General features: G+C 39.7%; 1 protein-coding gene across 2 annotated transcripts in view; it reads right to left on the minus strand.

Annotated features, from left to right (window-relative positions):
• Positions 1-25750, minus strand: part of Grid1 (glutamate ionotropic receptor delta type subunit 1) — a 762418-nt gene that overhangs the window by 229675 nt on the left and 506993 nt on the right. For both annotated transcript variants that reach the window (XM_013346867.2, XM_026779664.1), the window contains exon 8: positions 24834-24953. In XM_013346867.2, the coding sequence (XP_013202321.2) occupies positions 24834-24953 (120 nt within the window). The remainder of the gene's footprint in view (positions 1-24833; positions 24954-25750) is intronic.

Genomic DNA, 25750 nt, shown 5'->3' on the forward strand with positions numbered 1-25750 from the left:
TACCTTTCGCCTCTGGGATTTTTTCCTTTGCTTACTTCTGTGATCTGACTTTTACTCTTACTCTGTGCCTAACTGTGTGGCTGGGCAGCTGGCCCCTTCTTGTCTCACTCCTTGATCTTGTTCTTGTTTCTTGATGCTTCTTTTTCTTCTTCTATTTATTAGCTCTGCCAGTCAGTCCCTCCTCTCCTTTCTTCTGCCTTGCCACTGTCCATTCAGCTTTTTTATTTGACCAATCAGGAATTTCAGGCAAGCAAAGTAACAGAGCTTCACAGAGTAAAACAAATGCAACCCAAAAGAATGCAACACAACTTTGCATCATTAAAACAAATGTTTCACAGCATAGAAAAATCTAACACATCTTAAAATAATATTCTATAACAAAGGACTGTAAGAAGTAGAGGTAGTGAATAACTGAAAAAAACACAGCTTTGAGGGACATGATAGGATCATTGCGCACATAAACTCACAGAGGCTGTGACTTTATGCACAAGACTTGCATATGACCAAGTCAGCCAAAACCTAAGCACAGTTGGGAGAAGGGCTCACCTGTAGTTGTGGAGCTATTGACAGTTTATGATCGCTGTAGGATAGGCAATTTTCCTTAGGGATAGAGTTCCTGAAAGCTACTTAGGGGCTAGTAGCTGTTTCTATACCCATGCATATACAGGCAGCACTAAGTGGACTCAGTAGGTTTAAAAGAAGAGCGCAGAAAGTTAGAAGGGGAAAGTGATGGGACAATAGGGGAGGAATTAAAATAGAAGGAGTAGGAGGTGAAGCTGACCAAAACATACACACACATTGTCTGTCTTCTCCTTTCCCTCTCTCCCTTCTCCTCCTCATCAAAGCACAGACATATACTCTCTTCCCTCTCCTCCCCCTCTCTCCCGTCCCATTTTCTTCCCCTACTCCCTCTCTTCTTTCTCCCCCTCATCCATCTCTGTGATGGTACTGGTGTGGTGATTTGTGTTTCTTTCCCTCTGTTCCCTCTATGTTGCCCTTAAGTGGTCTCATATGGATATCAAGGTGGTGGCAAGCATAGTACCTATACATAAAGATACTCATCTATTTCTTTGTATTCAATGAATGTGAATACATGGCATCAAAATTGTTCAAACCAAAGATAAAAGAGGGTTAACAAAAAGACCAAAGGATAGAGAGGGTATCCAGATTTATAGCACAACGTTAAATTTCTAACATATGTCCCAGGACAACTCTATAGAAGGGAGAGTTTCTCACGAATAAAATATTTAAAGGATGATTGTAGAAACTCCCTCAGGCAGATGAGGAATATACATTTATAAATTTCAACACTTCATGAATCCCAAAACACATAAACACAAAGAAATCTAATTTCTAGACACATCTTAACCAAATTGCTGAAAAAAAAAAAAAAAACCTTACTATAGGCATCTCCAGGAGAACATCATATCCAGAAAAATCAAGATCAAAATGACCTCACACTTCTCAGGAGAGCATATGCGGGACAGGAAAGCTCTGAGCCACAGAGCATTGACCACAGGAAGGATAGCCAGAGTTTCATATTTGTGAAAATATTCTTCAAGAAAGAGTAAAGTTAAAATGTTCTCTGAAAGAGGAAAAGAAAGTTTTCCCCACCAATGTCACAGTATTAAAACTGTATAATAAATTGCTTCCAGAGGAAAATGATACCAAAGGAGAATGTGGGAATCAGAAATAAAAGAAGAAGAAAGTAAACAGTGAATATGTAAAACCTCTGACTTCTGTCTTAAGCGTTTTTAAAAGTATGCAACGGATGAGTGCTTCAAAATGCATTGTCTAGCAGAGTTTCCAATGGATGGAGATATAGCCAACATTCTATAACAAATAATCAATGTCAGGATGAGAAGGGAGAGTCATAGTTTTCTTTATTTGGTGCGAAGATAAGCTCTAGATAATCCCATGAGCACTGGTGCAAAAAAAAAAAAAAGAATACCCAGAAAGCAAAAAATAAATAAAAATATTCAGATAGCCCAAAACAAGACAAGAAACATGGAGGACGAAACTGAAGATATAATAAAATAAAAAAATCAATAATAGCCTAGGCAAAATCTAGCCCTATTAATGACATCATAAAATGATAATATTCAGAACACTCCCATTAAAGACAGATGCTGACGTTGAGAAAGGCAATGGCTGGCCATATGCTGCTTAGGCAAGCCACAATTAAAACATAAATATCAGAAAGATTAAAAATAAATGGACCCTAAAAATAAATAAAAACAAAACTTAAAAAATAACTAAATAAATGGATAGGTAATTGTATCATTTATCATAATTTGTGGATTAACCAACAGGATAGAGAAGGAAATGTGTTGAATTAAATTATTACATTAAAAGAAAGAATAAACACACAAAATCAGTTATCAACTTTTCCACATTAACCAAAAGGAAAAAATAAGAAGAAATTAAACATAAACAGTGGGGCAAAATAATAAAGGCAACAAAAAATCACTAAGGTTTAAAACTGAAAAACAATAGAAAAAAAATCAATGAAGTCAAAAGTTGGTTCTTAGAAAAGATCAATACAATTGATAAATCTATTGCTATATTGGCCAAGAAATAAATAGAAAAGACAAATACCTCCAACATCTGTAATGAACTAAGCAAATTACTACAGACCTTCAGATGAAGTTCCTTGAAAGACACAAACTGCCAAGGTCTGCTTAAGTCCAAATATCCCACCAGTCTGGATTAAAGACAACCACTGTGCAGTTTGTTTGTTTGTTTGTTTTTTAAAAAAGACAACTTCAGCTGGGCGATGGTGGCGCACGCCTTTAATCCCAGCACTCGGGAGGCAGAGGCAGGCGGATCTCTGTGAGTTCAAAGACCAGCCTGGTCTACAGAGCTAGTTCCAGGACAGGCTCCAAAGCCACAGAGAAACCCTGTCAAAAAAAAAAAAAAAAAAAAAAAAAAGACAACTTCAAAAACGGATGACACTGGCCCAGATGGGTTCATCAGTGGGTGGGAAGAAACTATACAAATTAAACATACTCTCTCAGATACCCAGAGACAGTGTGTGTTTAGCCCCTCATTTTATGAGGTCAGTATAGCCTAATATTCGAACAGAACAGAGATTACAAGAAAACTGGAGGACATCTCATTTAATAGACATGCAAGACCCTGGGTTCCAACTGAGTGTGGTTGTGTAAGATTGAGCCCTACTACTACTTCCTTCCAGGGGAGAGGCAGAATCAAGGTCATCCTTGTCTACAAAATAAATTCAAGGTCAGCTGGAATACACGACACCCTCTTTCCATAGCAATAAAATCAACAAAAAGGTCAACCAGTAAACCCACCATTCCATAGTGCTAGAAAACCTACAGAGAAAGATTTACATAAGATAATCTCAATCCTTACTTGTCAGCAAAATTATGATCAAACTGACATCAAACTATGATCTAAAAAAAAAAAATAACCTCGGGGCTGGAGAGATGGCTTAGAGGTTGGGAGCACTGACTGCTCTTCCAGAGGTCCTGAGTTCAATTCCCAGCAACCACATGGTGGCTCACAACCATCTGTAATGAGATCTGGTGCCCTCTTCTGCCCTGCAGCCATGGAGGCTGAACACTGTGTACATAATAAATAGATTAATCTTAAAAAAAAAAAAAAACCAACCTCTCCCAATAAAGTAAAGTCAGAAGGGGACTTTATTTACCTAATGGAGGTTTCTAGAAAACAAGCCTACAATAATGCCAAGAAAATGTGTTCTCCCTAAGAAAGGACTGAAAGCAGAGAAGGATACCTAACTAATAATCTCCAAATGTCATCTTCTTTGAATGCTGATTGAATATAAGATAAGGAAGTAAAGTAAGAGAGCAAGAAAGAGAGGAAAGAGAGAGAGGGAGGGAGGGAGGGAGGAACACGGAGAGATAAAGAAAACTTGAAAAGAATAATATTCATGACTGAATTTATTTCCTATGGAGAAAACCCTAGTAAATCACACCAAAGCTACTGTTTTACTAACAGGTCAGTTGGACAAGGTCACAACATACAACCTGTCTGGCCGTTTCCACAGAATTGAAACAGGTCCTCCACAACTTTATGAAATAGTAAACCACTCCTGAGGGAGGAGACAGCCCGACCCAGCTGCTTGGAGGAGATTCCTACAATGTTGACCTAGCTGCCTATAAGCAGAGAGCTTCAGGGTATTCTGTGAGTCTGCTCATGTAGGGGTGAACTTTTCCATGATACAACTGCGTCTGAGTCACCCCTGCTTCTCTACCTGACCCTTCACCCATATTTCTAATTTAAGATCAAAACAAAACAATGAAAGCCCCTTGGTTTACCAAGTTGGACTTGGGTACATTTATTACTTATGTACTGGATTCCGGATTCCTTTCTCTGGGATAAATTAAATGGCTCTTTTCCCCCGCTTCCTGATCTCTCCTCTCTCTCTCTCCTCTCTCTCTCTCTCTCTCTCTCTCTCTCTCTCTCTCTCTCTCTCTCTTTCTCTCTTTGTAATATAGCAAACATTCTTGAACATAAAACTTTCAAACTTCTAGCATATAGGAAAAAAATTCTAATGTTCATAGGTTTATAGAGGTTATAGATAAGACACCAAAAGCATAATATATCAAAAAATTCAAAATGTGTAATGTACCGACATTCAAATAACATGTGCTTTAAAGAACAAACTATTATGGGAATTAAGAAACAATTGAAAAATGGGACTAGCTTTAAGACACATAGCCAAGGGACAAGAGTGTCAAGATCCGTTTGCAGGTGGGGGAGATGACTGAGCCGGTGAGAGTACTTACAGCCCCTGCAGAGGACCTGGGTTGAGTTTCCAGCACCTGCAGCAGGTCACCCGCAACTGCCTGTAACCCCAACTCCAGGGAATCCAGTGCCCTCACTGAACACCAGAGCAGCACCCCGTGGTATACATATACATAGGCAGGCACATATATATTCTCATAAAATAAAAATAAATACAATAGATAAAAATATTCTAAAGAATACACAGAAAATCAAGTTTCTCCTCAATGATCAATCAAAATAATTGCACAACAGTCAAATGGACAGAGGGCCAAGAGGGCACACAGATGACAAATCCAAATGGTTGAAATTAATGATACTAACAAAAAGCTGTGAATGCAGAATCCTAGAAAGAATATGAAGCATAAAACATATCAACTCATTGCTGTACACACACAAAACTGTGCAACCTCTTCGATAAAGAGTTTGGCAGCTCCTAAGGAAAATAAATCTACACTCACCACATGTCCCCTCAATCCCACAGCAAAGGGTTTATTCCAGAACTGAAATTTATTTTCACATAAAAGTATTTACACAAATGTTAATAACACTTTTATTTGGAAATTCCAAAATCTAGAATAATCAAAATGTCCTTCAACAGCTGAATAAATAAACGAACTGGTCCACCCACAGAATGAAATACCATTTTACAACAAAAGAAAAAGACATTAAATTACAAAACAACATTGGTGAATATTAAGTAGATTTTTCTAAATAAAGGAAGACAAATTCTAGAGGCCCACAAACTGCGTAACACATTCGTATGAAGTTCTGGAAACATCAAAACTGTAGGGACAAGACACTGAACTGCCTGAGAGTTGAGCAGCTACAGGTCAAATGCGGAAGGAAGGCCTTTGGCCATTTTTAGAGTGCTGACATTTTTCCATTGGTTGATATGCAACCTTGTGCATTCATCACACACATAGAACTGTAGACCACAGGCCATAAGCTTTACTTTATAATTTAACAAAAATTAGAGGCAGAATGTCAGCAGATCCCAGGATGGAAAATGAACTGTGAGAACACAAGTGTAATCCCATTACAAATGTAAGGCACAACCTCACTGAAGACAGTGAGGGAAAAGGGAGTTGACTAAGTAGCTCTGGGAAATGGTGTTTTGCTTGGATTCTGTGAGGCTAAATACCAAAAGGACCATAGTTAAACATTGTTCTATAGTTGGTCAATTTGTCTCTCACAAACCTATCCGGAATCTGATGCTACATATATTCGAGGGTTTCCTAGGGAATAATTTGCAGGCAAGAGGAACCAGAGTCAACTGTTAGAGAATGAGATAACAAACAAGCAAGGAGAGAAGGCTATCATGAGGCCTTCACAACTGACTCAGAAATCACAATTATGTACACATGCATTTACATGTGTATTCGCATCTGTTTGTGAACATTCACACAAGTACACACAGAGGGAAGACAGATAAAGATCGACAAACAGACAATTGGATAGTAGCTATGAGAGAGAGTTAGACAGATAAGAAGGATACAGAAATGCATACCTCTGAATCTACCTGGAATAACATGCACACATGTAATTCCTTCCTCTGTCCACTGAAAGATCTTGAAAGCATTGATATGTCAGTAACAGCAGACATATCCATCACCGAGGTCTTAGTCTTCAAACACAAGTCCTCAATAAAATAAATCTGAGTTCTGTGAGAAATGTCTACGTCTATGTCAGAGGCAAGGAAAATCCAAGACATACTCTCAGTACTTTAAGCATAAGAAAACATGAAAGTCTTCAAAGGGACAGGAGGTTGGGAAAGCACATGGAAAAAGGAAAAAAACTCCTCTTTCTACAAGAACATTAAATAATGAGAAAGGAATCAAAGAAATATAAAAGAAGCTTGGAGCACAGCAAGTCGTGAATGCTTCAGGCAGAACACACAGACAAATGATAAAATCGGTAGGCAAATTTTTAAGAGCAAACAGAATATTTGTAGGGTTTCAAAGTATATCCTCCTAGTCCCCTAGACTGTTACTAATTAGTGCAATGATTGCACCATGTAGCTACTTTTTATATGCTACTAATACTTAAGGATGAATATTAACTCCCTTCAGACATGGTTCAGACATAGATTTGATCCTAATGATTAACACATGTAAACAAAAACAGTTTTTTTCACATTGGAGAAGCCTTAGACACATACCTTAGACAAGTGACCAAGGTTAGCATCACCAGTAACATCTGATAGACAGGACATCGGATAGACACTGGCTAATGGGCAGAATACACCGAGAAGAAGAGAACCTCATCTCCTTGGAGTTCTTCCCATAAACACACAGTTCCCATCCAAGCAAACAAAACAATCTCTGACAGACTCAAAACGGAGAGGCCTGAAATATTGTTTCAGCTTTTCTGCAAATACCTGATCACTCCTCTTTATAGACACAAAACAAGGAAAAGCTGTCAAAGGTCTTAGATGCCAGACACCAGGGAATCAGAACAACTAAAGTCTATGCAGCGTCCTAGAAAAGATCCAGAAACAGGATAGGAACATTGCTATGCATATAGACAAAATCAGGCTAAAGTCCACAGTCAGTAGCATTGTTTCAAAGTTAATTTCTTGGTCTTGACATGCTTTGTCATGTCAAATGCTAACATTAGAGGAAGTTGGGGCAACTGTACACAGTAATGTTCTGTGCTGTCTTTGCAACTCTTTGGAGAAATATGGAAGTATTTTTAAACACACTATAAAAACCACAGTGACATAACTCTATATAGCAATTAAATGATTAGAAAATTTAAGCTTGTCTCTGCCAAGTGTAGGCAAGGATGCATAAAAACTCAAATTCTATTAAACCGCTTGGGGAAACTGAAAATGGAATAGTCAGAATGGAAAATAGATTGGAATTTTTTTTTTACAACTTAACATCAACCTGCCATATGACCCGGCATCTTCCCTCTTTGATAGTTACCAAAATAAGTAAAATCTATGTCCACACAAAGTCTTTTTACACAAATACGTGTAGCAGCTTTACTGGATGTAGTAAAAATCTAAACACAATACAAATATCCATCAACAGAAAAACAGATAAATAGTGTTTTTTCCCCCTGTAAGGAACAGAAGGCAATATCCTATAACAAAAGGAAATAGCATAGAATCGCAAAGTGCTCAATCTGAATAAAAGGACAAAGGAGAAGACATGATTCTATGAAATTCTAAAATGCAATCAAATGAACTTGTTATAGTAGAGAACAAAATGGCGGTTGACTGAGAATGAATGTGTGAGATAGATGGGCAGGGAGATTTTAGGGTGATGCTAAGATTTGAAATACTGATTGTAATGAAACATTATCATGCTACAAGTATATATTGATATATATATATATATATATATATATATATATGTGTGTGTGTGCATGTGTATGTGTTAAATTTTTGTTTCAGTTATGACTCTATACATTGCTAAATGTCATTGTAATACACCATGAAAAATGGTGAAATAGTCTCCAAATAAGGTTATAAATTGTGTGGTATCGTGTTTAAGAAAATTACAGAAAAATGTGAATGATTTAAGAGATGACTAGAACGTAATTATAATTTACATGCATGAGTTAAAGGAAATAGAAGATAAATGGCATGTGTTGACTTAAAACAAAGAAAAAGAGAAAAACAACACGAGTTGTAGATTTTCTGAGAGAGGAGAAAGACTGCACTAAAATTAATGCATTAAGGCTTAAAATTGTGCAAAACTAATAATTAATTTAAACATAAAGAATCGATTAATTCCATTATACCCGAGAGATTAGAGGAGAGGTATACCTAGATGATATGGCACCATTACTGAGAATTTAATAGCAACCAAATCAGAAACTTTCAATTGAAATCACCAGAAACAGCAGCATAACAGAAAACACAATGACATGTTTAAAATGTGGGAAGGAAAACATCAACTAAGAATTCTGCACCCAGTGAAAATAACCTTCGCCAGTGAGTGCGGAATCCAGATAGGAGGAAGACCACAACAGGGAGACCCGGATGCACTGAAGAGACCTGCACTGGAAGCAACCCAGTAGATGGTGGGACCAGAGGAAAATAGGACAAAAAACAAAAGAAGACTGTATTTTCAGGTGTAATTTCTATAGCTCATGCTTGGATGAGATGGAGAAAGGAGCCAGAATGATTAGAAAGTCACTATCTAGGGCAGAAGAGTTAAATAGTAACTGAATAATAGTAACTAAACATAATAACAATATCTTATAGCATTTAAAGCAAGTGTACAATTTACCCTTAAGTCTAAAGAGGTAGAGTTTTAAAGAGGTAAATGTTGACAACATTAGTCATATGGGCGGAAATGACACCTAATTATAATGAATCAAAATGTATATTTTAATCTGAGTTATTCACAGTTCTGTGAATAATGAAAAGGTCTGTGAAAGCCTGTATGAAAAAGATAAAAGATGTGAAAAAAGTACTAATTTTAAAGTATGAATCACCAGAAAACAGCAAGAAAATATTCAACAAAAACAAAAACAGGGTGAATCAGATCTTAAAGAGTAAGTGGCACCTGTAGGTTGGGACCCTTTGAGGGTCACATTATTAGATATTCCACATATCAGATGTTTACATTATGATTCATAACAACAGAAAATTACACTTATAAAACAGCAATGAAATAATTCTATGGTTGCAGGGGTTACCATAACATGAGGAATTGCATTAAAGGGCTGCAGCATTAGGAAGGTTTAGAAACACTGATCTACAAGAAACTATAAAGAAAACACTTAAAGCTATAAGAAGAGATAATGACTTCATTAATAGGACTCCAATATCTTGGGAAATGATAGAAGCTCAGCAAAGGCAGTTTCATTATAAAGCTCTGTATAACAAAATAAACAAGCAACAGAGTGAAAAGAACTGGTGAACAACTTTGGTGACGTCTCATCCCATAAGATCGTGTGGTGCCCAGACATCCCAGACAGATCTACAACACAACTCCTGTAGCTAAAGCTCAGGGAACATCGTGGAATCAGGAGCAGAAAGATTGAAAAGTCAAAGGACCAAAAAATATGCTGTGACAGTGTGTCTCCTAGAAATGATAGGAAAGCCACACACATGATATCTCAGAGATATGACTCCCTAAGCAAGTCTTGAACAACGTCACCAGAAGATGTGTTAATGTGTAAGAGGGAAATCTCATTTTGCCCCAGTGATGGAGGAGGGTCAACTGTCTATTGGTTAATTAATAAAGAAAACTGCTTGGCCTAATAGGTCAAAACATAGGTAGGCGGGGAAGACAGAACAGAATGCTGGGAGGAAAAAAGCAGTGAGGACAGTCGCCATGACTCTCCTCTCTGAGACAGATGCAGGTTAAGATCTTTCCTGGTAAGCTATCCCCTCATGGTGCTACGCAGATTAATAAATATGGGTTAAAGCAAGATATGAGAATTAGCCAATAAGAGGCTGAAACTAATGGGCCAAGCAGTTTTTAAAAGAATACAGTTTCCTTGTAATTATTTCGGGTAAAGCTAGCTGGAAGCAGCCCGCCTCTCCGCATAACACCCCAGCCCTAGACAAAGAACTGCAGGTAATAAATTACTACTGAGAAAGCAGAATTAGTCTTTTTCAAAGATAAAGGCACTAATGATTCTCCATCACCAACTGGTCGGTCCTAAAATTATATACATACGAGCAACAATAAATGGACTCAGCAGATTGCAGCTATGTATTAATGCATAAATATATGCAACAATAATAATCAAAATAGAGGCTACCAATTTGAGAGGGAGAGAGTGAGTATGGTTTGGAAGGAGAGAACAAGGGAGGCATTGGAAAGGGGACAGAGAAGGAGAAAATGATATAAAAATTGAAAATGTTTTTAAATGCTGAGAATAACTGACTAAAGGCTGCCCAACACAAGCCTTTAGTCACATCTACAAAGTGACCCTTATATTGTGACTCAGGGGAAATCATGGGAGAACTGTGGAAAGATTGTAGGAACCAGAAGATGAAGATGCCTGCTGTGAAGGAGTTTCTTTAGAGACAAGGAAGCTACATCCATAAAATCTCAACAATACGGGTGCCTAAACAAGGCCTGCATAATGACAAGAGCAATAGACCACTAAGTCAGGTGGGGGGAATTTCAATAGGTCTCACCCCTAATGGTAATCAGTGGCTGCTGAAAGAGGGAGAAGCGGTTTTCTCCAGGTATGAGCCCCTGTTTGGTTTTCCTATTACAAGTGTTATTAAGTATTTTATTACACTTAAAAGTGTACGTCCACCTATGTGTATGTGTGTGCACGCGTGTGTATGTACTGGAGAATGGACACACATGCCAAACTGTGTCTGTAGAGATCAGAGGACAGTTCACAAGAGTTTCACCCTGTGGGTACCAGGGATTGAGCTCAGGTCATCAGAATTTGGTGGCACAGACTTTTATCCACTGAGCTACCTCACTGGATGAATCATTTTCCTTTTTATTGACATGAATACACCAATAAAATACAGATATTATCAGAGTGTATTTAACAAATTATTCAACTATTGCTGCTCATAAGAAACCCACTTTAAACACAATGACAAGGATGTCTTAAAGTCACATAATATGACGACATATCATATGAAATTAATTTTTAAAGGAGAAACGAGAAGTATAAGCCGGGCAGTGGTTGCACAGGTCTTTAATCCCAGCACTCGGGAGGCAACAGCAGGCGGATCTCTGAGAGTTCAAGGTCATTCTGCTGTATATGAGTTAGTTCCAGGACAGGCTCCAAAGCTACAGAGAAACCCTGTCTCGAAAAAATAAATAAATAAAGGAGAAGTATCTATGGTGGTAGCAGATAAAGAAAATTACCAGAAAGAAACAAGGATAGTACACAAGCTTAAAAGGATAAATCCACAAGGGAGACCTAATGATCTGATAAGATTATATATGTATACTCAAAAAACAGATCCTCAAACTACATGAAGCAGAAGCTGAGAGAGCCAAGGGAAAAGTAATAAGTTCATTAAGAGGGGGTAGGGAGCCAAGAACCCCATCATAGCATTGGATAGAAAGAAGTCAACAGGGTAATTACATTCCCAACAGTTCAGCCAGTCAATGCTGTCTAAGCACAGAGGCAGAACACCCACCAGTATCAGGTGAACATATGCTCTCTCAAGTGCTTATTGAATATTCATCAAATAGGCCATGTCCTGGGCTATTAAAGTAACTCAACAAATTTTGAGGCATTGATAGCACACAAGTTAGGCTCTTACATCGTAATAGGATCTGAAAAGAACTCAATACTACAAAAAAGAGATGGAAATCCCCTAGGCATGTGAAAACTAACATTACACTCCTAAGTAATCCATGCACCAGATAGGAAGTCTCGAAGGAAATCTATAGAATACATAGAATTGAATGCAAATGAAGTAAAGCATATTAAAATGAAAGTTTAAAATTGTTCCGGTGTAGCGAAATACGTAGCACTGACAGCTTCCATTACAAAATGCCATCAATCTCAAATAATTGAAGACTCTACCTCAAGAATTCAGGAAAAGGGAAAACAAAGGAAAACCAAAATGGTCAAAAAGTAAAAAATAATAACTAAAAAAGAAGTGAGTATTAAAACTTAAAGTGGAGAAACAATAAAATAAAAAATAAGACAAAAAGATATATCTTCAAAACGTCATAAAGTGGTGAGATGGCTCAGCAGGAGGAAACGCCTGCTGGGGTTCAGTCCCCAGAGCCCACAGAGTGGAGAGAGGGCTGACCACCACAAATTGTTCACTAACCTCTGCAAGCATGCTTATCACACACATACATACAGTGAATAAATAAAGAAACAAACAAATAAACAAGCAAATTAAAGGTGGGAGGTAACTCAAAACGCACCCCCAAAACTGGTAAATCTTCTAAGTTATTAAAAAATAGAAAACATATAATAACAGGAAGAACACAAAGACATTGCTACATATGCTATACCTACTTAATTATACAAAAAGTTATAAATTTAATAACTGAGAAGAATTATTCAATGTGTGTGTGTATATGTGTGTGTATGTGTGTGTGTGAGTGTGTGTGTGTGTGTGTGTGTGTGCATTTTCAACTAAAATTCAACCATCATGAAACTGGACACAAGAATAATATTTTAATTTAAAAGTTTCTAAAACAGAAAATTCTAGACTCCAATGACTTCAGTGAAGATGCTTATCAAACATGTACATAATTTAAAGAACTCCTACACAGCGTTCTCCATAAGATAGGAGACAAATGAATACTTTAAACATGTTTTATGAATCTAGTACTAAGTGCCCAAAACAGATACAGTACAACTAAGGAAATTTAAGACTGATTATAACTTATGGACTTTGAATAGAAATCCTAGTCTAGTCTATGACATATACAACATGGCAAATATGACCCAATAATGAACAAAAGCTACAGCAATAGAGACACAGTGATAGGCAGACACTCTGGCATATTGACAGGGGAACAGACTACAAGACCCAAAAGTAAACACACACAAACATACCTAATAATTTATGAGAAAATCCAACCACAATTCAGTGGAGGATGGAGTAGCCTTTTAAACAAATGAAGATGAAGACACTGCTAACAGAACAAAAACCTCAACTAAAATTTCACAGCTAACAATGTAGCTCAAAGTGGGTAACAGTGTTAGCACGGTGTATATAACTCTTTCACAACTGATGGGCTACAGTCCAGGTAAGGAATTTTCAGTAGATAGCAGTATTTGAGAAAAGCCAGTTTTTACCTCTAGGTACATTTGAGGACAGTCATAGTTAACTTCATCCTATTCCTCTTCTTTAAGAACTACAGAAAATAGAAACCTCTGTCTATCAAACCCACTCTATCTTAAGCTGTGCCCCAAATCAAAGTTTAAATGATAGATTGATAGAAATGATAGATAGATAGATAGATAGATAGATAGATAGATAGATAGATAGATAGATAGATAGATAGATAGATAGATGATCGAGATAATTGTATACATATAATGTTAATATATTAAGAAAAGCATAAGAGAAAAGCATCGTTGGATTATAAGGATAGGCAAATAATTCTTAGGGTGCCAAATATGGTAGCATACACCTTTAATCTCAGCACTCAGGAGACAGGCGCAGGCAGGATGTCTGAATCTGAGACCAGTCTGGTCTACATAGTGGATTTTAGGACACTCAGGACAAATGGGCAGTGGTGGCACATGTTTTTAATCCCAGAACTCAGGAGGCAGAGGCAGACAGATTTCCCTGAATTCAAGGCCAGGTTGTTCTTCAGAGAAAGTTCCAGGACAGCCAGGGCTACACAGAGAAACTTTGTCTCAATAAATAAATAAATAAATAAATAACAGAAAAACAAACAAAAAAAGAACATCCAAAAATCCAAAACAAACAAAAATTCTTAGGATGATACTAAAAATATGAGCTCTAGTTAAATTTCATCAAAATCCAAATTTTAGTTTCATGCAAAGATCCCTAACTGAAAATGCAAAGACAGGTAAAATATTTACAAGCCATACAGCCAATAAAAGACTAATATCTGGAATATATAAAGAGCTCTCAAAACTCAATAGTACAAAGTAAGGCATCCACTTAGAAAAACAGGCAAATTATTAGGCAAATATTGAATCACATACAAATGGCTGGATATTCTGGTCATCAGGAAAGCAAAAATTAAATCAAGATTAGAGTAAGATGTCTCTTCATCATTATAAGCTAAAAAAAAAAAAGGATAGTGGTAACACTAAAGGCCGTTGGGGCTGGGAAGAAGTTATCTGTATCATAGCGCATCACTGGAGTATGGATGGGCAGTCATGCAGGACAGCTGTTCTCCTAGCACCGAACACAGTTTCCACAGAACACAGCAAGAGCAGCATCCTAGGTATTTATCCTGCACATTAGCTTCATAACAGCTTCATTCTGAAGAGCCAAACATTACAAAGAATTTAGACAATCCTCTGCCGTTGAAAGGTTAAAGGTTAAACAATCATTGGGCCATTACCTCTCTGAAAAGCACTAAACAACAGAACGATGGAACCATTGATGAAGGAAGCAATGGGATGAATCTCTAGGACATTATGCTGAATGCACAAAAGCTGGTTACAGAATTTTAATTACACTATTGCAAGCTTCAGTTTATGTAACTCTTTTAAATTACAAACATTTAGAGATGGAGAATCTAAGTGCAGGCCTGGCTGTCTATTGTTAGAAGTGCACAGAACAGAGGCACATGATGTGCAATAATAAATAAGCAACGGGAGGGATCATAATGGTAATATTTCTTGAGAAAAATTCTGGCTTGATTGTGGTAGTAAACACATCAACTACACAGAATAAAATTATGTATGAGTGCACACAAACACAAGTGAAACCAAGAGAGTGGAGGTCTGAACCATATCCGTGGGGTGCATTCCTGCTGATGTTCTTCTTCTCTTAGGGAACAACAACAGTGGTTGTAAACTATCACTCATTACGGCTGCATGTGAATCTGTACTAACCTCAAAACAAAAGTTCAAGTAAAATTATAAAATGGAAGAGAAATTAGGGAATAACAGTCTCAGCAAATACTAAAGACTGTTTTACATCCTCAAAGTAGGGTGGCATGCCTGATACACAAAAGATAATGGAGCAGCATCAAAAAAAAATTAGCCAACATAATTTATCATGCTACCAGGAAAAAGTAAGAATTACAAGTTTATAATTATATAATCACCTTGATAGACTAAAATTGTCTTTCGTCTTTGGCCAAATGTAACAATCTTAATTTTTGAAACTATGAGAAAATTGGAATCTAAGGGAATATACTTTATCTGAAATAGTGAATGCAAGCAAATTTATATGATAGGTATAATGTTGAGTTTTTATCCAAAGGATATATGTGCAATTTTTTAGTATAAATCAACAAATATAGTCTACAGAAACAAATTTAATACATGAAACCAAGCAAATTTCTATTCACACACAATAAATTAGTAAAAAATGATTGTGAATATTTGCTACATATAACGTACCCGGCAAGCATCAAGATCTAGGAATAAATCAAACTAAAGGTACCTAGGTCTTTGCTATGAAAGCTGCAACTTCCAGAGAGAAATTAAAGAGGCTGTAAACAGACTGAAGGGTACACCAGAGTCATAAATTTATCAATTGCTCTGCACTGAGAGGTTGGCAGTGCCTCCTACACTGATCGAGAGTCAGTGCAACCTGTCTTGGTGAGGGTTTCTATTGCTGTGATAAAATACCACCACCAAAAAGCAAACGGGGGAGGAACAGGTTTATTTGGCTTACACTTTCAGATCAGTGTCTATCACTGAAGGAAGTCAGGACAGGAACTCGAACAGGGCAGGAACCTGGAGTCAGGAACTGACGCAGACACCATGCTTGGTGTGTTACCCGTGACTTGTTCAGCCTGCTTTCTTATGGATCCCAAGACCACCAGTCAGCCCAAGGGTGGCACTACACATGATTACTGAACTCTCCCCCATCAATCACTAAATAAGAGAACATCCTTCAGGTTTGTCTGCAGCTCAGTCTTAAGGAGGCATTTTATTAATTGAGATTCCATTTTCCACAAATGACCTTAGTTTGTCAAGTTGATATAAAACTGTCCATCACACATCTCAGTCATGAATCCAGATTTGTTGTGATAAAGGAACATACTATTTATAATTATTAATGCAAAACAAAGAACCAAGATTAGCCAACTACATCTTGAAACAGTACTGGAAACTTCCCATGTTCCCCCGTCCTCAGAAACAACCATCTGTCACATGCCATGTGACCCTCCAGTGTCATGTGTCCCCTTCTCCTCTTGGGATCGATGAGAAACATGTTCATAATGTGTCATTTTTATTTTGTTTTTTTTTTTGTTTTGTTTTGTTTTGTTGGTCTCATTATACCTGAGCAATAATGAAACTTTCCCTTTAAGAACAATCAGAAAGAATGATCCAACACTGCTTATGGTGATGATTATGGCTCTCAAAACCACACTTCAAAAAGGAGGTCAGTTCCAAGAGCAGAGAGAATCTGATAGTATGCTAACTGTAAATCTAAGGAGAGTAGAAAGTAAAAAGGAGATCAATGGTGGGTGTAGTAACTAGAAACGGACACAAAGAATATTCCTTGGGTGCTGCAGACATTGGGTCTGGTTCTGAGTGTTGGTGACAAGGTCGTGTTTGTGTTCTTAAAGTCCACAAGGGTGCACCTAAGAGGTACACACATTTCTATGTATTTATACTTCTGCTTCCATAGAAAAACAACTAGGATTCAGTCACAGCTCTACTCGAGACAAAACATTCTAAAACATGCCAGTCTAGAAATTATTGAGCATTTCCGATGATAGCTTCAAAAATAATAGTAAAACAAATACCAGGAACTGGTCAGCGGGAGAGAGCATAAATCAGTTCATTGGAACACGGCAGAAGTGACTAAGCAAACCTAGTGTTATGCCGGAAGGGGATGAAGTATAAGAACCTTTGGGGGGTCTCATGAAGAATTACAGGGTGACTGCAGTGTATAATAGCAGGATGAGAGGGAGCTATCCCAACATGCAATTTTTAATTGTTTGCAAATACTGTGTAGAGCCTTTTTTTGCCAAGATTTTCTGTGAGGCAGATAGGAAAAACAATGAAATGAAATGTGGAAACCAGGGCAGAATGGTTGCAAATAGCATAGCAAGGGCTCCCAACCCACAGCTGCATCAGACAAGTCCACGGTTAAATCCCCCGCCCCAACTCTTCTGTGTTCTGTCCAGAGATCTCAAAAAGATTTCAAAAAGAACAAGTTCTCTTGGTCCTCATCAAACTAAATGCAAGCAGAACAAAAAACCCTGGAGAAGAAGAGCACAGAGCCTGTGCAGTGACGGAAGACCCAGTCACACCCAGATTTCCCTGATGGAGAAGCACACACCAGGCAGCATGGGAAACCATGACACACTCACCAAGGTGACCAAAGGCAGGCAGCAGCCTTCTTCCACGGGCTGCTGTCCTTGGAACTGGCACAGCCAGGCCAAAACTCTAAGGAGACTAAAGACAATGTTCTGAGAATGGCCAAATAGAAAAATGGGAAGACTGGAGCTGTTGGCTGGGCACTGAAGTGAGCAAGCCTGAAGCTTCCTTAGCTCCATGCCTCTTCTAATGTGTGGGGAGGTCTGGAGAGGGCCATTTCCATACCTACAGACACGCACATCCACTAATGTAAATAAATAAAATAAATTTAACCTAGAATAAGAGAAAATGACTACAAAAATAAATTATCAACAATTGAGGAGATACAAACTTAGAATAGCACAGACTAAGATGGCCATTCAAGTATTTACTGTATATAGGGTGGTGTGTATGTAAATATATATATTTACTGTATATAGGGTGGTGCATATGTAAATATATATATTTAGTGAAACACTATGAATGCTGAGCCATGCCATCACAGTTAACTCCAAACCTGTTCCTAATACATTCTTAAAAAGAAAATCAGGCTATAAAACTCAGTAGGAGAAAATTTGGGTAAATGGAATCATCTGTGCAAATCGGATAAAATTATAAACATGGAAAACTACCAGAGTGAAGAAATCTATTTGACCACATAAAATTGTGTCTGTCATGTACAGATATCCTTTAATCCCAAAGAAAGCAATTTATTGAGACAAATATCTGACACAAATAACTACCAATTCGCTTCTAAAGAGAAGTGATTTTTATGAGTTAACAAGAACATTTCCTTGCCCAATATAAAGGCACAAAGGATTTTAGAGGTAACTTTTAAAATGTGAAAACTAAATGATCAATAATTATATTTTAACCATAAATGCAAATTTAGTAGCATTATCTTTATATTGATATTAAATTAATGCATCACTGAATTTTTAGCATAGAATTAAACACAGATTTCTATATGAATGAATGTGAAAATCACTAAGCTTTTCCATAATCAATTTGAAAATGTGTATGAAGCATATTAAAATAATCATTATCCTTGGTTTAGTAAATTCCCTTTTAAAACATATAATAAAGGGAAAATATACATATAATGAAAAATCCCATGTATTTTATGTTTGTTATGATATCATTCTATAACAACCTGGTCATAATGCATTAACATCTAGATGTCCTATGGGAAGATTAAATGTATAATAGCCTACCAAAAGTTTAGTGATACATTTCCATTTTTAAAAATCATAGTTGTAAGAATATTTGAAGAAATAAGAAAATATTCCCAATATGCTACTAAATGGGAAATACAGGGCATTAAAATATGTATGTAATAAACAACAATTTTGTAAACTATACCTATCACTCCCCATATCCCTATAGAGAGGGAGAGGAGAAAACCCACATACAAATGACACCAAAAATTCAAAGCTCTTTGTTCCTTAGTTTAGAGAATATAGTTGACTTTTATACCCTTCATTTCATTTATCTGTATTTTCAAAGCATTCTACCTTAAATGATCACCCGCTGATGAAATGTTACTTAAAATGAAATACTTAATTGCATCTTTTCCTTGGGTCTTTATTGGGATGAAGCAGTGGCGTTTGTTTCGGTTCACTGCTCTGTCAAAAGCAAGTCTCGCACATGGGTTGAGCATGGTTGACATTTTACTTAGGAAATAGGCTGCATGAATGTTAATTTGACAGACTAAAGTTTGCTGCTGCTGTTGTTCTTCACCTCTTCCTTCTTGCTTTCCTTCCTCCTCCTCCCTTCTCCTCCTCCTCTTCTTTTCTCACTGTGCACGGCCTGAAGTCTCTAGGAAGCAACGACTAGAGACACATCACGGTTCCCAGGCTAGACCCTGGAGCCCCAGCTCAGCACACAGCTGCCTCCCTTCTGCTGTGCTCATTTCCAGACCCTGGCGTCACAAGATCAAGGCAGGTCTGCTTTGTCTTCAGAGTTGGCTCTTAGGTGCCATTTCAACTTGCCCTTACAACTCGGAACTTCTGAACTCTGAGAATAAGGTATAAATTGTAACACTGTGTGGCAGAGAGGGAGCAAATGCTAATGAGACACTTTGGGCCCAGGAGAACCGGGATCCTATGGCGTGGCAATTGCTGTACGATCAGCAATTATTACTCTGTAAGTTATCAGTAGCCACAAGGTCCTTCCAGGGACATCTCATCACGGTGGGACTGTTAGATTCCTGTCTATCTCCAGCTGTCATAAAGAACCAGAGTTGACAAGATAAAAGCAGCAGCATGAAACAGGACAGGAGGATGGAGACCTCCCCTCTCCCTGGGGAGTTGTTGGAATGGGAAGGCTGACCAAGCTGAAGTGAAGGAATTGAAGCCAGTGGGTCCAGGCCAGCAGGAATGAATGGTGATGCCCTAATGTGCTGGCTTAAGGGAGAAGGCGCACTGGAATGGAAGAGCTAGACGGAGGGACAGAATCACAAAACCGTAGTGCCTCGTGTTCAACACCCCCCCTTTCTCCTCCTTCCTCTCCCTCTCACCCTCTCTTCCTCCCTCCATCCTCCTCCCTCCTCTCCCTCCCCTCTTGTCCCTCTACCTTCCCGGCACTTGCATGGTCACAGATAATGTGAAGATTTTCTAGTCTGTGGGCCTCAATTTTCAAAAAGGAAAAGGTCTACATCAAACCGTAGAGCTGTGAAGGACAGAGAGGAGTTGCTGCAAAACAAAGTACAGATCTCCCTACCCAAGTTCCTTGCCTACTGCAACTGTAATAAGTGTCCTCTACAGTTATCTGATATATCAGGTCCCAGTAAGAGCTTGCTTGACCAGACCTGCGAGGCCAGAGGAAAAGTTGAAATGCCACTGAGCTGAACACTTTCTCTGCCTCTCCTGGTTCTCATTCAGTTCTCTCCTCAAGTTGTCTAAAGCGACCCCTGGGGTCTCCTCAATCCTAGTGTATAGGTCTGAAAGCAAACCCCACAGGCTACGTGGATGCTCCTCCTTCTTCCCTACCCTTCTCGCAAACGAATTTACTACTCTCTACTGAGCCAGTGAATCAAGAGGATGCCACCCAGAGAAATGAAGTTCCAAGCACCTGTAGGCAATGGGCTTGTTTCCCGGAGTCCTGCTGCACATGGGATCCTGTGTTAATAGAAGGAACTAAGGCCCCACTCCAGTGCCAGCAGGGAAGAGAATGGCAGGAATTCTCAGTGATTGGGTAATGGGAGATGGTCCTCCGGGCTTCAGCTGGTGTCACAATCCAGGAATACCATGCTTGGGGCAAAGGGCAGGATCTAATATCCATGTTTACCAATACAGCCCCCAGTAGAAAATCGCATTTAGAAGTGAAGTTTTTAGGCCTCAATTCGCACCTGGGTCTTTTTGAAATCGTGGAAATCTGTTCCTGGGCATGTAAGAAGAACTGGGCACAAGCCTGGCACACTGAATTTAGTAATCCCAGCTACACCTGGAAGGGCTAGGCTACCTATCTCTGGCCTTGCTTTTGGCACTCAGTGTAATGAAATGTTGTAGCCCATAAAACTACGCAGCAGAGCTGGGAGCTGCATCTGTCTGTTCTGCACTCAAAGAAGCATGACCGCACGTGGCTAAGGCTGAGGAACCAACCAAAGGGAACATTCTCCCTAATAAGAGCCAGGCAGGATAATTACTCTAACGGTGCCTCACAAGCAAAGAATCCTAAGGATGAGGATTATTACCAGAAATTCTGTCTGAGGAAGACCCTGTAAGGAAAAGGGGCTATTGAAACTCAGGAGAGGTGGGACAAGGAAGACCCAATGGCTTTGGCATCAATAAGGACCCATACTTAGAATGTACTCTTGTGTTCAGTACATAGTCAATGGTTTCTGTTACACCCCCTCCTGTTCTCGGCCATGCGATTTCCATATATTCCCATCCCGGGAAATTTTGCCATACAGGCCTCTAATGTATTTGTCCCTGCTCATGTCATAACCTAAGGACATTTATACAGACAAACTTATTGTCCTTCGGATATTTCTGCTTGTTTGGCAAGGAGTATCACAGCAAGAGAAAATGTGTGGACTCTTAAGAGTTCTGAGGCCTGAAAAAGCAAGTCACCAATTGAATAGACAGTGGAAACCAGCCAAACAAACCAACCAATTCTTCTGCAATGGGAAGAGACCTCCTTGCAAACACTGCCCCCTTAGCAGACACGGGGCCAATCCCAGTGACAGAAGATTAACACCTGTCTGTAATTCACAGCAGGTTGGCGGTGAACTACCTCATAGACTTTTGATTTGGCCATTCAGCCAATCCCTCAACAAGAACACTTTTCCCGGTTTAGATAATTTAATCAGTATCTGTCCAGTAGCTTGCGGGGAAAAGCCACCGCCCACTCCTTCCTATACAGGGGCTGAGTAATCCAGCCTCCCTATGCCACTCAATCTAAAGCGGCTGGGTGACTCACCCTCCCAGAGAGGTCTCTCTAAGGTACTTAGTTTCAGAAAAAATATCTCTATTTTCCCTCACTTAGATGATTCCTCGCAGTTTCAGTCTTCAGAAAGCTCTTGGTTTTTATTAGCCTTTGTTGCATTTCAATTCAAATATATGTGGCACGCATCATCTTGGCAGGAACGTACATACTTCACCCAGCAAGCAGTAGCTAGCCAACTTTCTAGCTGTCTCTCCTGGTGATCATGTGTAGTAAGGGGCCACAGAAAACTACCATCTATGGGGTTCCTCAAAAGACATTGTCACTGATGGCTCAGAACATGCCCAAACTACCCTCAAGTCTTACACCCACTCCCAGTTATTTTGACCCTCTATCAATATTTTTTATCATATTCCTAAGGCACCCTGGCTTCCCATTATTTTCTACCGGGGCACTGAAGCCCTACTCTTCCTTCTAAGGCTGCAGTATGCCCCTGACACCTACACCCAATATGCTCTCCTTGCTCCATCCTAAAGCCCATCCCATCGCTCTTGTATACCCTCTGGGTCATAACAGCAAATGCTTGTTATAGTAAATCCTATTCCTTGCCTCCCACATAGCTTCTCGTTTCTGATGATGAGCTGCTCGGCAGACAGATAACAACTGGGATATGCAGTTATTAAGGGCAGGCTTTAAAATGACAAAAGAATACATTTTAAAATAAATCCCACTTGAAAATCAGCTTCCCTCCCAACTCAATTACATCTAGACCTCCTGCTCCGAAGCTCCTATAACCGGGAGATTCCAGTCCCCACTGGCTACAGGATGTTGCCTTAGCAACACGGAAGGCCCAGACACCTGAAATAGGGAGTGAAGCACACCGCACTCCCCCTCATTCAAGGACTCAGAGTGGCTGGTAGGGTACAAACAGGGGGCTCATGGGACTTGAGTATAAGCAGTCTAAGGAGAAGCAGAAGACCCATTGTCAACATTTCACAGGCTGTGGAAGCCTTGCAATTGGAGCTGAGCTAAAAGAATGGGGTGAGAGATAATGAAGGAACAAGCAGACAAGACTCTAGAGTTCCTAACTCAGAAGGATGGCACATACTCGTAGCACTCAAGGATGGCATGTACCTATTCCCTGAGCTGATGTCAATAGCGGTTTCGGGAGACCACCATACTTACTCCTCAATCACATCAGAGTGGCTGAGTGAGGTCCCCTCTCCTTCTGGCCTCTGAACAGATGAAAATCTAAACCAAAAGCAATTTGTCTTATAGTCTTGCTTAGACCAGTACCAATTATTCACCTCTAGCCCTCAACCAAGTGTCACAGGTTTGGACAATTCCTCAGAGATACCATAAGCGAGCCTCAGCCTCCTTGACATTGGCAATCACACTTCAATTCTATTGGGTGTGGCAGCATAGTCATTAACCTTCTTGGTGGCACCACAAACTGTTAGCTTCTAAGATGTCATCAATCTATATGTATTAGCCATCCCTAGACTTGATATGACCAACTTATAACTCCATCTTCCAATGCAGGATGGCTGAGAGGCCCTATTCTGCTCATTATACTGGGACTCCAGGACACAGTGGCCTTTCCCCGGAGAATCAGCTCTCCCATGGTGCTGTCACTGCCCATTTCCTGTGCTGCAGATCTCATTTCTCCACTATTCCACAGTTCACCCCTCTTCCCCGATCCTTTCGAAAGGAGATCAAAGTTCTCTACCCAGGTAGTGGGTAGCGGTGCATCATTATCTTCTAAACTTTGTCTACCTCTGCATTGTCCCTAACTTGTCTACAAGTCTCTCTGATAAGAGCTTATGAATCACCTGCTAAGGCTTCATTTTTGGCAAGGATGGCCATTATTTCTGAAGCACTATCACTGGTGGAGACATCCCCCCACACACACACATACACACACAAAGTATATGGCAAAGGTTAGGTGTGATTACAAGAGCCTGTTCCACGAGTAGACCAATCAATGAATGCTTTCATTCTTTCTCAAGAGGACTGAGTTCCTACACATGAACACTAGCCTCTCTGGCCCCAACAAGCACACGGTCCTCCTGCAAAGAACAGTTCTGGAAAAGCTTACAAGGCAGCTGAGTAGATCAGGCACCGGGTATCAGGTTCCGCCCTTCCTTCTTATCCATTATAAGCCCCCGCAGGGCTCATCCAAATGTTGTCTGAGGGCTGTCTATTGAATACTCTTCCAAGCCCTCCGCTGTTATAACAACATCTTAGCTGTCCATCAGTGCCACTGGAAATATGCTTCTGGACTGTCAGCGATGCATCAAACAAAAAAGCCAAGCCATATCTTGAGTCATCCTCCACTCTTGGCTCTCATTTCCCTCTTCATCGAGCTCTAGGTGGTTTTTTGTCAACCCTGAGTCTGGCAGACACCCTGGCTATACCTTCTGGCCCCAGCCTCAGCCACAATTCACATTTGTCTCAGAAGCTAGGCTACTTCTCAAGTCTGAGGAAACCTGCGGTCCACCTTAGCATCTAGGCAGCTCCCCACTGATCCATGGACCTGGAAATAGTTCCCAGGAAACCCTGCTGGACTCAGGTCTGTGATATTAGCACTTCCTGCCTGAATCTTCTCTGCCTCCTCCTGGAAATTTCTCAGGATCATCAGCATTAATAGCAGCATCAAGAAGAGAAGCAGGGAAGGGCTTCCCCTGGCAGGCATCCCTTGCTGGCAATGGGAGGAACCAACTAGAGCTGTTGTTGTCCTCAGAGACACAGAGGCGAGAAGACTAGGATGTGAGGACCTTGGGGCTTACCTTGCGCATGTCTTTACCGAAGGTCTCACTATAGGTTGTGCCAAGGATTTCAAACTGGACGTAGGGATTCGAGCTGTCTTCCCGAAACTCCATAACTCCTGTGAGGCCAGTGATGTGTCCCTGCAGAGGAGGAGGAAACGTTTGGTGTGGTAGAGAATGGAGTGACCAAGAAGGGAGCAGATATGAGTGCCCATAGCAAGGACAGAGCCATTTAACAGTCCTAGGACGTCAAAGCAAGATAAATGTCTTAATCTTACAAAAGAAACCCCAAAGGCTTTTACCTGCCATTACTACAGTCAGTGTGTTTCCAGCTATTGCTATGTGCCACCGCTGTGCTACTCTTGGAATTTAAACGTGATTGTATTTGTCTCTCTACAGTTCAGTGGAAGGAGCATTAGACAGTGTGAGACTGAGCAAGTTATGACGCTCTCCCTTTTGCTTTTCAGTATAGGGTGCAGACCTTACCCAGTCTTCTTGCCTGTGGCTTCAAGGAACATGGAGAACAGATAAAGTACACTGGTCCAGGAGAGGCCTTGCTCTCTCTGAGCTGCAGTAAACTTAAAGCACCACTGGGACATGTCCATTGCAACTGAAACCATGCACAATCTGTTGTGGCTAAGGCTTCTGGCATTGTAGATTCCCCTAAAAGCCCATCTGGAGCCCCTAAAAGCCCATTACTCTAACAGTTCTCCTGTGGGTTACCCCAATTCACTTTGAACCTCTTCTCTGATACACTGCCACTCTCCATCACACAAGACACACTACATGTGCAGAATGCATAGACACACATGGGCACGGATGGATGCACAGTCACACATACATCTGCATGCTGGGGTCCTGGATAAGCAACATATGGCCATACCACCAAGATGAGCTTTTTCTGAAAAGTGACAGCTTGCATGAAAGAGTGTTGGGCA

This window comes from Microtus ochrogaster, chromosome 6, assembly GCF_000317375.1.
Source record: "Microtus ochrogaster isolate Prairie Vole_2 chromosome 6, MicOch1.0, whole genome shotgun sequence".
Taxonomy (NCBI): Eukaryota; Metazoa; Chordata; class Mammalia; order Rodentia; family Cricetidae; genus Microtus; species Microtus ochrogaster.